General features: G+C 42.7%; 1 protein-coding gene across 3 annotated transcripts in view; it reads left to right on the top strand.

Annotated features, from left to right (window-relative positions):
* Window positions 1–12,509, top strand: part of ZBTB10 (zinc finger and BTB domain containing 10) — a 59,903-nt gene that overhangs the window by 33,120 nt on the left and 14,274 nt on the right. For 2 of the 3 annotated variants that reach the window (XM_075920469.1, XM_006135274.3), the window contains one exon: window positions 9,792–9,929. The exons of the other annotated variant lie outside the window; for it this stretch is intronic. In XM_075920469.1, coding sequence (XP_075776584.1) covers window positions 9,792–9,929 — 138 coding nt within the window. The remainder of the gene's footprint in view (window positions 1–9,791; window positions 9,930–12,509) is intronic. 3 annotated transcript variants of the gene reach the window in all.

Raw genomic sequence — 12,509 nt, 5'->3', positions numbered from 1 at the left:
ACTCCCAAGCTGTTTGTAGGATGTTGCTAGAAGGGAAAAAAGTTTACCTTTACTAATTCTTGCATCTTGTTTAATTAGCTAACTAGTTTAGAATATGCCACCTAAGTACATGGTATAAAAAGCTCAAGTAAGAGAGAAATCTAGAATTGCTAGTTGTAACTGGGTGTCATTTTCTTACTTTATTACAAATACATGCTCCTTACTTTGGAACAGTTTCTCAACCTTTTTTATAAAGTACCCCCTTAAAAAAAAAAAGTACCCCCAGTACCTACAGTTTTCAGACACAATTTTTTTCCTACCATTGCAACACATTTGTTTAAATAACTTAATCGTAGCCGGGTGGGTGGTGAAATTTTTGGGTATAAAGTACAAAAATAATAAAGCTCTGTAAAACTTAAAACAAAAATTCTGTTTTCTCCAAATTTCTGTTGTTGACATATGTCCCTCCCCTCCTCTCTGACTTCTCTCGAGTACCCCTAAGGGTAATTGTACCACTGGTTAAGAAACACTGCTTTGGAACATCCATGGCCACAGATAAAGATGGTGATGCCATAAGTCTGTCTTAAGTATAGCTCAGCTTTCCTAAGGGAACCCCATCCTACATTTGGTTCCTCAAAAAAAAAAAAAAAAAAAAAAAAAAAACACAACCCACCGCTATAGATAGGTCTGCAATAAGGACCAGTAAATACCTACAGGACACTGCAGATGAAAAGGTTACTCGGCTCATTTATGCCATCTTTTTGCATTAACAAACAATTCGTTGACATTGAGTCCTTATGACCTGGTAGAGCAGACATTGGTGGAAGGTGACTAAATGGTGGGGGGCGGGGGAGGGGGGAGAAGGCTTGAACAGTATGTAAGAAATATTGAGAAATTTGTCAGTTTAAGCCTTGATAAGTGGAGCGATATACCCAATGATCTGGTAATGTGTCTGTCTGACAATTGAAGATGAGGTTGCATATCTTTCAGAAATGATAGATGCATCAGGAAATGCCCCAGAACAGAATATTTGTAAGTGGCAGTGCAAGCTGTAATAAACTGAACAAAAATTCAGCTGTCGTGTGCAGTTTTTTCATGGGCAATGCTGCAAATATGGCAAAGATGAGAAGTTACTTAGAAGAAATGGATGACTGAGCCTTAATATATGGCTGCAGTGTCCATTTGATGCCTCTTTTAGCTTAAGTCTTAAGTACGTCTTCTCCATGAACAAAATAAAACACAAAGTACTTTCATAATAACCATTTGGTTTAGCTTCACTGAAGAGAATAGGAGGATCCAAACTAATTTTCCCTCAATATATTCAATGGAATTATGTGGTTGATTGTTTTGAATACTACTTTAAGAACTGTTCTGTTCTTCTAGAACTCTGGGTGAGAGAGTCCATCACTGTTTCTTTTTTTACAAAGTATCTAACACTGGGTTAGAGGAATGTAGAAGATATTCTCAGTATGGTGAAACTTATATATCCATAGCCTTAAGCTTCAGAGAAATTGCTGATTCTCCCAAAATTTGGAAGTCACTTAGAAGGATATTGATGAAAGAAATACCTCACCAGAAAGATAAACTGCACACAGTAAAGAAGCAAATGGTTCAAGCACTAACTCAACTAATTTTCTTTAGCATTTTTAACCCCAGATATAAAGGTAGATGCCTAATTTCTGAAGATGGTGCTGCTGCCATGGTATGGACATCTCAAAATGACTCAATTATTCCAGTCACAATAATTTTTAGGGCAGAAGCAAAACCAATTAATTAGTAAATGTTTTCTGATGTTAACAAAGTCACTACCCTGAATTGGTGGAAATCATTAACCAGGCACCTTGAAACAAAGTTCCTTCAGTTGCTAAGCTAACTTTCCACAGCAGTAGCTTCCTCTGCAGGCATAAAGAGAGTATTTTTAACATTTTAGTATTCACTCAAAGCTAAGAAATTGATTGGGAGACGAAAACGCAGGAAAACTCATTTGTTTCAATCTGTGAATGAAAATGACATTGGGAATGGAGAAGATGAAAGCTAGTTGCAGAAGTTTTAAGGATATAGTACATTTAGTGTTTTGATGACTTCTTAAATTGTCAAATTTTAAGAAGAGTTCAGGACAGCTGTCAGTCAGCAACTCAGGAAATTGCTGCAATTGAATTGCCTTCATTTAAAATAAGTACTATTGTTTGCATGATTTAATTCTTACGATTCCTAATGTACTGCTGCAGCATATGCAGCTTGACACAGATAATGTATATTATTTACTATTTCCTAAATAAAAATTACACAATATACCCTCCTAGATGTATGGAGTTGTAAATTAACATGTTCTAGTAATCATATTTGTTTGAGAAATGTGTGAAGTATCAGTGGGGAAACTGGATTTAAAGCAGTTACTTTGTTGATTTAAATCACTTTAATTTAAATCAATGCACCCTGATACTGTGGACCAAAAGAGTACACTGGTCTTCATCTGTTACATATACTTGTGTGAGCAAATACTGATTTTAAACTACAGACAAACTTTTATGTGGTTGATCACTTCTATAGTGTACCAAGGTTAATTCTGCAAAGTAACATGAAGGTATTGAGGTTGCCAGACACTGGCCATATGTATGTATTTATGGTGGTAAATGGTGGCAACAGCAGCTACTCTCTGGATCTGGTGCTGAAAGTGACTGAAGTTTATCAAAATGCAGGACAATGTAGCACTTTAAAGACTAACAAGATGGTTTATTAGATGATGAGCTTTCGTGGGCCAGACCCACTTCCTCAGATCAAATAGTGGAAGAAAGTAGTCACAACCATATATACCAAAGGATACAATTTTTAAAAAATGAACAAATATGAAAAGGACAAATCACATTGCAGAACAGGAGGGGGATGCGGGGGGGTGGGGGGGAGGAAGGAAGGTAAGTGTCTGTGAATTGATGATATTAGAGGTAGGGAGAGTGGGATGTTTGTGAGTTAATGGTATTAGAGGTGATAATTGGGGAAACTATCTTGGTAATGGGTGAGATAGTTCAAATGTTTAAGTCCTTTTTGGAAAGTGTCGAATTTTAACATGAATGACAGTTCAGAGGATTCCCTTTCAAGTGCAGATGTAAAAGGTCTTTGTAGCAGAATGCAGGTGGCTAAGTCATTGAGAGAGTGTCCTTTCTGGTTAAAATGGCAAGAAACTGTTTTTTCTTTGTGATCTTGTCTGATATCTGTTTTGTGGGCATTAATCCTTTGGCGAAGTGTCTGAGATGTTTGTCCAATGTACATAGCAGACGGACACTTTCGGCACATGATAGCATAGATTATATTTCTGGATGCGCAGGAATATGTGTTCTTGATCTTATAACTCACTTGGTTAGGTCCAATAATGGTATCAGCAGAATGAATATGTGGACAAAGCTGGCAATGGGGTTTGTTGCAAGGGAAGGTACCAGGGTTGGTATTAGTGTGGTATGTCCTGTGGTGACTGGTAAGAATCATCTTGAGGTTAGGTGGTTGTCTATAGGAGACTATGGGTCTGTCTCCCAGAGCCTCTTTGAGTATGGTATCCTGTTCCAATATAGGCTGTAGTTTATTGATAATGTGTTGGACAGGTTTAAGTTGGGGGTTGTAAGTGATGACAAGTGGTGTTCTATTGTTTTCTTGGGTCTGTCTTGAAGTAGATAGTTTCTAGGTATTCGTCTGGCTCTTTCAATTTGCTTTTTTATTTCTCTGGGTGGATAGTTGAGGTTTATAAATGCTTGGTAGAGATCCTGAAGCTTCTGGTCTCTGTCAGTGGGATCTTCTGGTCTCTGTCAGTGAAGTTTATCAGACCCTCATAGGAGCTCAATAAAACCATAGTGATCTGCCATGTTGTAAGAGTCACCATTTTTTTCTCCAAAAGGAAAAAGGTTGGCTTCCCTGAAAGGTGACGAAAAAGTAAGCCACCTTTTATTACCTGTGGTTTGTTGTCTAACTGTCTTTGACCAAAGATGTTATGTTATATTCTTAAAATATCTAGACTCAGGATGTTTGGCCTTTCTTGTCATACAAAGGTGAAGGAATGCAAATCTCTTGAATACTAACAGCAAAAACTTCTTAGTCTTTGAAAGGTTTCAGAAAGACTAGCGAGTCTGTGGTGCTTGCCTTAAAGGACCTATCTGTTAAAGGGATATTAAGAGACTTGTACATCAAAAGGCTCTGTGCTGCTGAAATAAGGAATCTCCACTTCATAGATACTCTCTTGAATTGCTTCCAAGATGGCACTTTAGAGCCCCCCCCTTTAAAGAAGTTCTTCACTTCTCAGGTTTATATGCTTAAAAGATCCCTTCTGTCAAAAGCTACATTGATCCATAACTCTAGGCTATGGAATCTTATATGTTTTAAAACCTGGCTTAAGCATTTGATTGTTGCCTAGAACGTCTGTAAAAGTACTGCGTGGTACTGAATGCATTAAGGAGCTTAAGGTAATCACAAGGTGGACCTGATTCAGGTGGATGTCAAGGTCAGTCTCCTAAATAAGCTGTGCTAGGAAGTCTTGAGACTAGGCAAATTTTACGTATTCACTTTATTGGCCAGTAAAACTTGATCACTGATGTCCACCTCTTCCCTCTTAAATCTATTCAAAAAGCTATTAATTTAAAAATAGCTTTCTTGGCCTTTTGCCTTTGACCATGTCTCCCTTCTCTTTCTAGTATCTCTAACTCTGTGGTCCCCAACGTGGTGCCCGCGGGCGCCATGGCGCCCCCGGGAGCATTTATGCGCGCCCGCCTAGTCTGCATTAGACACACCCTAATGCAGGGGTGGACTGGCCTGGCGCGACAGAGCCACCGGGCTCCGCATTCCTGCACCGGAGCCAGTAGGGATGCTGCTGGCACTTACAGCCCCGCCAGAAGACCCCACTGGGCCGAGGGACTCCAACAAGGAGGCCGGCAAGCTGACACCAGCTGGGGAAGGTACCGGGCTGGGGGAAGGGAAATCAGGCATGGCTGAGAGAGGTGCGAGCATGCACTGTCAACCCGGGTGGAGCCAGGGCTGCACCGGGGGGGGGGGGGGGGGAGGTGCCACATCGGTGTGGCACTGTGGCGCTGTTTTTTAAAACAGCCAGCTGTGGCTTAGGGAAGAAGGAAGGAGATGTGCTGAGTGGGGCATGGGGGAGCAGAGCCTGACCAGAGGCGGGATGGTGGTGAGTGCACCTGACGGGGCGGTAGTGCTGTGATGGGCCGGGGATGTGAACGCCGAGCGGCCCAGCTCCAGCACCTGGTCTGGAGCCCAGGCTGCAGGGACTTCTGGGGCCCGATCGCAGCAGACTCCAGCCCTGCAAACTGGAAGGCAGAAGGGAGGGGAGGGGAAGAATAGGGGGAAAGGGTGGGAGAGGAAGGGGCTTATGCTGATGGGAAGGGGGGCAGGTCAGGAGAAGAAAGGGGAAGGCACCAAGGGACAGGGTGGAGGAGATACAAGTGCCGGGGGAGGGAGGCAAGTGGAGACCATGAGAAAAAGAGCAGGAGTGGAGGTGTCAGTGGGAGGGGGGACAGGATGATGCTGGGAGAGGAGAGGATAAGGGCATTGGGGCTAGAGTGGGGAGGTGCTGGGAGAAGGCTTGAAAGAAGGGATGGGCATGAGGAAGGCGGGGATGGAGCAAGTCATGTGTGAGGGCACAGGGGCATGAGGGGAACGGGGGCAGAGGGTGGTGAGGGGGTGGGCATCAGGGAAAAAGAAGGCAAAGGGGGCAGAGGCAGTAAGGGAAGGAGGAGGCACCAGGAGGGTGCAGGGGTAAGGGAAGGTGCAGGTGCCAGGGGATTCTGGGGGTGAAGCAGAAGGGCAGACACCTGCAGGGGAGAGACGCAGGGCAGGTGTGTAGAGGGCGGTGTTAGAAGAGGGGACGAGGAGGGGTAGCTCACATGATCAGAGTGGGGCTACTGGAGGAGTGGGCCCAGGGGGGAGAGAAGGGCTGGTGGAGGGGGGCAGGTCTCAGGAAGGCTGAGGGCAGTGAGAAGGGCAGGAGTCAGGACGGCAGAGGAGGGTGAGAGGTTGGGGGGCAGCAGGCACCAGGGGAGTTGATGGAGCAAGGTGAGGAGACATGGTGGGGATGGGGAGTGTGAGATTTAAAGGTGCCATGATTTTTTTTGGGGGGAGGGTGCTTTTTTTGCTCAACATTTGGACATCCCCCCCTTTTATTAATGCAGAATTGTTTTAAAATTACAACATAATTAACATAAAAATTATCCAGCTAAATTAAGTTTCTATCCAATTTACCCAATTCACATTTAATATGACAATAGCAAATTCACATAAGGTGAAAGTAACTGCTGAATAATTTAATACCTTTTACATGTAAAATTACCCTTTTTTATCTTAGGTTTCATATATTAAATACGATTTTCATATTCTTTACTGTACAAATATAAAATAAGCCTTGAAAAATTGTTGGCGCCTGCCACACTCTTCTGCAAACGTGAATGTGCTATTGGCCACAAAAAGGTTGGGGACCACTGCTCTAACTCTTCCCTTCTCTTGGTTAAACTTCTGATCCTTATGCTGTTTGTTTTTCAAACTAGCTGCTAACTATCCTTTCTTGTATCTGTATTGTTCCATTAACAAAGCAGTCTCTTGTCACCCTCTTCAAATGGCTTTAATGCCTATAATTTTCTTACTAATGCTCATTAAACCACTTCCAAGTCACTTTTAAAAAGCTGTCTCGACTATGTCTACGATAAAATGTAACTGATATCTGTTAGGTAAGTTGCCTCTTTATTTTAAATTGAAACCAGCTAATGAGTTAAATAAACTGCATAATGGCTGCTCCAGGTGCAGCATATTGCCTGTCTCCTGTTTTCTGCTCACTTCTCTTGTGTTAAAACACAATTGTAAAATGTTTGTGCAGTGATTCTCCTACTAAATGCCTTGACACACTCTGCACCAGGTGACCCTGTTTCTTATTGTGTAAGGGGCCTGGGCACTCCTGTTAGTAGCAGTAAGACTCCTAATTGCTGATTATTAATTGAGCCAAAAATGGTGTGTTCTCCTTTTTGGTGTTCTGGTTGTCCACTATATCTACCATAAGTTTCCTTACCTTTATATAGGGGTCTCTCTGACAGAGAACCAGTAAAACTATAACTGAGGAGGTCTCATATAGAAAATGAAAATTGCTAAGTCTGATTTCAAGTTACCCTATCTACTGCATTATTTTATGACAATCATATCCTTAACCGTTGCCATAAACCTTTAGTCTAGTCGGTTCTTGCAAGGCAATTGTGATACTCTACATAGGCTTGTAGTGTAAACAATCTCAAGACACAGGGTTTGATTATAAGCAGGGCTTGACAAATCATTTCAGCCGGTCCCCCATTCACTGGCAGTGGACGCGTGTGCAATGCGAGTCTTGTGTATGCGCGCTGCGGGGCCGCCGTTTGTCATGCCCTGATTATTAGTATTGCAGATGTGAGGCTTTTAGTTTAGAGTTGCTAAAAACTTTGATCACATAGTGCCTCTCCAAAAAAGCTTTCTCTTTCTCTTTTTGGATGACACCTATTGGCTTTTACACTTGAAGATCAGGAGGATTATAGCAATTATCCATTCTGTTTTGAAGTGATTACCTATCGTCACTGTCCAGTGGTGGTGGTGGTTTTAATACAGACCTGGAGACTTTTAGTTACGCAGGGTGGGATATATAGATCACCATTCTTCCATACTTTTCACCTCAAAGGGAGGATTTTATTTGTGTGAGAATTTTGACGTATTCATAAGCAATAGGAACTTAACCTATGTGTGTCTCTTGTTTCATTAAATGAGCTATTGTGAGATGCCTGTACTGTAATCAACAATATTATCTTCAAGATGAGGGAATTCTTACTACTACTACTACTACTTCTTGTGTGCAGGAGCATGGACACAGGAATGATCTGGTATGATCTAAAATTTGAAAAAACTACTTTTGCACAGTTTCATTCTGATTCCCAGGAATCAAAGGAAAATTACATTGCCACTTCCTTACCTTCACCAGCCAGGCATGAGAACTAAAATGGTTGGAGTTCTCTGCTTCTCTCCTTTCCTTTCATTTCCTCTCCTCTCCTCCCACCGTCCTCAAAAACCCCAAACCAAATCCTTGGGACAATCCTGTTGGCAGCAGAATAACTTCCTGTTTACTCACTGGGAGCTGAGGCTTTGTGTTTACTGAGACTTAATTGCTGAAATCAGTTGCATGATTGATCCCACATGGACTGTAGCTGGTACCTGGCTATCCAGCTGCATGACAAAAAAAATTCAGACACCTGTTAGCTTCATTTGGGCTCCCTTTGAGCAGTTTTCCTGTGTGTGTTGTAGTCACACCACTGTCAAGCATAATCCATAATGCTTCTTAAGCAACAGAAGAAAACTGATGCATATAATCTGATGTTGATTAGATTTTTACTTACACCATGCTAGTGAAAAATTAATGATAGATGTTTCTGTATATACCTTGCCCAACAGAAAGGAAGTATACTGTCAGTCCTCTCCTGATGTAGCAATACAACCCCCAGTATGCATGTAATAACCGTGCAAGTAAAGGTACTTTGTTCCACCTGTTGTAAGGCACTAGGTATATGGCATGGTCTGAATTACATAAATTTTGCCTGCATGGCTATTTTGGCTGGAAATGGAGAAGAATTTTACTGTCTGCTCAATGCAAGTATGATAGCAAAACTGATCATGTAGACCAGAGGTGGGCCATAATTTTTGAAGGGGGTCCATTTCAGAAATGTGAAGTCCCAGGCTGCCCTGGAAGGGGTGGGGCCTTGAGCAGAAGGGACAGGATGCTTCCTGTGTTCTCCCGTCCACCGACCCTGATTGGTCTGGGGCGTGCGGGAGCATGTGAAGTCTTTGCCCCCTGCTCACACCCTTGGTGTCAGGAGGAGATTTCATGCACTTCCCCCCACCCCCAGGCCAGTCAGGGCCTCGGAATGGGAGTGCATCAAGTCTTTGCCCTCTACCCTGCCAGAGGCATGTGGCACTTAGAAGAACCTCCAGCTGGTCAAAACAGCTCGCGGTTCACTCTAAGTGCTATGCGCCCCTGGTGCCGGGAAGAAACTTTGCGTGCTTTCCCATCCCCAGACCATGGGCTGAATCAGCCGATTTGGCGGGCCAAATCCAGCCCACAGAGGCTGTCTTCCCTCGCCTGATGTAGACTTTATTGTACTGATGGAACACTGTCAATATAGCTAATCTCATTGAGAGAGATAGTGTAGCTCTGTCAGTGGCTGGAAGTTTCCACTAACGATTTTTCTGGTGTATGTAAATGGGGGGCAAAGTGTGTGGGAGGGCGGGGGGAGTGTGGGGAATGAAGACTTAGAGTGGAACTGACCCATAAGGATTTTGTTGCATGAAAATGCATTCATTTTTGCAGAATCTCCCAGCATGGGGAGGATAAAATTATCCAGGGCTGTAATCTAAAAATCCCAGAGTTTGGTGAATAAATTTACTCTGATCAATTCATAAATAACTCCCTTCTTGACTTCCAAGATGAAATTGTCAAATTGGGGTGATGATTGCAAACAAGCCATGGAAAATTGTGGAGACCATAGGTGGTAATGGACCCTATTTGTGCTAATAAAGTCCATTATTTTCAACAATGTCCCCCTCACTCCTGTCAGCCACCCAGGGCTTTAGAGGGTGCATCAGAGGTCAGAATTGCAGTGGATGCCTCATACTTTGGAATCTGCAATTTCTGCAATATCATAAGTTAAGCAGAACCTTAGTCATAAAGCTTCTCTGAAAAGTTATATTTTAAAACAAACTTTTCAAGAATTCTCTTCTGTAGAATTCTGTATAAATCAAGTTAACATTACTTGTAACAGGTACTTCAAATGACTTCAAGTATGGATTGTTGCCTGGTACTTCAAATGACTTCAAGTATGGATTGTTGCCGGGTGCTTCAAATGACTTCAAGTATGGACTGTTGCCGGAATCTTGGCCAAAAGAAGCTTGGGAAAATGGCAAGTAATTTTTTCCCTTCAAAGCCCCTGTTTTAGGTCTTGTTTCTTTCACTGTTATGATAGAGCTTGAGCCCAGAAGGGATCATTGAAATCATCTAGTCTGACCTCTGCATAGAACTGGCCAGCAGACTTCTTGAGTTTATTTTTAAAAATCCTGGGTTATATGAAACTCATAAATACTCACTCACAAGTAGCGATACTTGTAATCTTCCCTTTGGCGATGTCACAGTAGCTTTGCTCACAGAAAACTAGCCGGTTAGCATTTGTAAAAACATTAGGCTCTTAGTGTCAATTTAGGATATATGGATTAGCATGAAGATAAAATATAGCGTCACTTAACATGTTAAGTTTTGGTTGGTGCAATCCATATCGCCTTTCAACATGGCTAAAAGCATCTTCTCTTGAGACCTATGTTGGGTGGTCTTTCCCTTCTTGGGGCAACATTCCTCACTCCCATTCTTTCCCCAATGCATAGATCTAGTTAGGGGTTAGCTGTAGGCAAACTTTCTGAAGATTTTGAGAATATAGAATAATAATGAAACATACCCCTTCTTAATAAAGCAGCTGTTCTAGGAACATACAGATTGAGTAATAATATTTAGTCCTTTTTATCCCTTATCAGAACTCAGAATGCTTTATGAAGGATATTTTTCTGACTTTTGTCAATGTTCGTATTCCTTGGTCATAGTATAGTCAAGGTCTAGACTCTGGAACAGCATTTTTCACACTTCAATAACAGTAATGGTGGTAAAGTAAATAAGGCACTTTTTTTTTTTTTTTTGGTGGCCCATTCAAAAGCATCTAGTACTCCAAATTTAGTCTGCAGTCTGCCTATTGACTACGTCTGTCTGAATGTGGAATAGGGATGTTAGTGTATAGTTGTTTACACAATTAACCAGTAAGCTTGGGCTTAGCGGTTAATCTTAATGACTACACATACTCCACCCCCTTGCTGCTTCTGTATTAGAGGTAATAAGGAGGGGGAAAGCGGGAGCCTACTCCTACGAAGCTGCCTGCCTCCCCCTTCTTTGCTGCCTTCCAAAGAGGCAGCAGCGTGGATGGTGGTTGGGGGCAGGCAGTACGCGTGGGAAGCCTACTTTCAAGTTGGCTCCCTGCACGTAGTAGCTCTGCAGAGCTGTCTGCCGCGTCCCCCGTCCCCCCCGTCGCCCCACCGCACTGCTGCCTAAGAGGCAGCGGGGAGGGGGCAGGCAGGAACTGGTACTCACGGGGAGCCCTATGAGCACTGTCTTCCCCCATGTGTAAACGTGTAACCGCTGAAAAATTCAGGGGTTACATGTTTACAGAAATAAACATTAACTAACATGCCTAATGTAGAGGAGTACAAGTTCAGTCCTGGGATAGGATTTCTAAAGGTGACATTCTTATAATTAATGTTATGGATCTTTTAGATGCTTCAAAGTGAGTGCTTGGCTATTGATACAATTTTTTGAAGACTACAAACACTTAAAATCCATTTATAGATTAATTAAATCTTTGTACCAACAAGCAGTACTTTCTGTTTACTCATACAAGTATTTGCTATATCTTCCCTGATACTGACTCCATGGAGTCCATCTGGTGCATAGCCACATGCCCTTAAAAAAAAATGTTTTAGAAGCTTTGATTGCAGTTAAGTCCTGTGTGTGTCTTGTGTTCATGTCTTCATTGGGTGAAGAAATGAATAGCCAGCCCCATAACAGTTCCTGAGTTCTGTCTAGCTGTGGAGACCTAAGACCCATTCCATTCCTTCTGTCACGTAGTACTATAGCATCTTAACATTTCTTGTAATGTGGGTTTGTCTGACTGAGTTCTACCATCAGTGGCCCAAGAATATAATTGCCCCTCTAACCTCCTGACCATACCCCAGTTCTTCATAGCCTCTAGAAAGTGCATCTGAGCTCTGAATTAGAGGGGAAGAAGGGAGTGTAAGCAAAGTTCTGTGGAGGCAATTATATAAAGAAATACCTTCATTAATTCAAGTAACTTTATGATTCTAAAATCATAATACAATTCACTATGAATATATCACTATCAAAATACTTTCCATGAGCCGGTGCTGGGAGGAGCCAGCTTAAAAGCTAGTTCCCCCCAGCATGGTCTACGTGCGTTGCAGGGGAGGCAGAGGGCAATGGGGAAACAGCAAGAGTGGAGATTGAAATGTACAGGAGCCAAGGCTGGTTCTTGTACATGTCGAAGGGAGAAGAGCAACAGTCGGACCAGAGTGAGCGATTGTTTCAAAGGGAGAGATGCAGCAGGTCCCACTGCCTCTGTCTCTTTGAAATGCGCAAGAACTGCCTGCGGCTCTCATAGATTTTGAAGAAGAGGTTCAGGGGAACTGCTTTTGTCCCTGCTGGCCTGAGTTCCCGGCGTGTGTCTCCCTTTCAAATATGCAGGAACTGCATGCGGCTCTTGTGCATTTCAAAGGGGTAGAGGCAGTGGGAACCTGCTGCATCTCTCTTTTTGTACAGGAGCCATGGCTGGTTCTTATACATTTCAAAGAGAGAAGCACAGTGAGATAATGAGCTTCCCCCCCTCCCCACCCTATTTGACTAATCTAATTCCATCAACTACTTGATTAGC

Source organism: Pelodiscus sinensis, chromosome 2 (assembly GCF_049634645.1).
Source record: "Pelodiscus sinensis isolate JC-2024 chromosome 2, ASM4963464v1, whole genome shotgun sequence".
NCBI lineage: Eukaryota > Metazoa > Chordata > Testudines > Trionychidae > Pelodiscus > Pelodiscus sinensis.
Note: the sequence above shows the minus strand (reverse complement) of the source record. Positions and strands in the feature narration are given on the sequence as shown.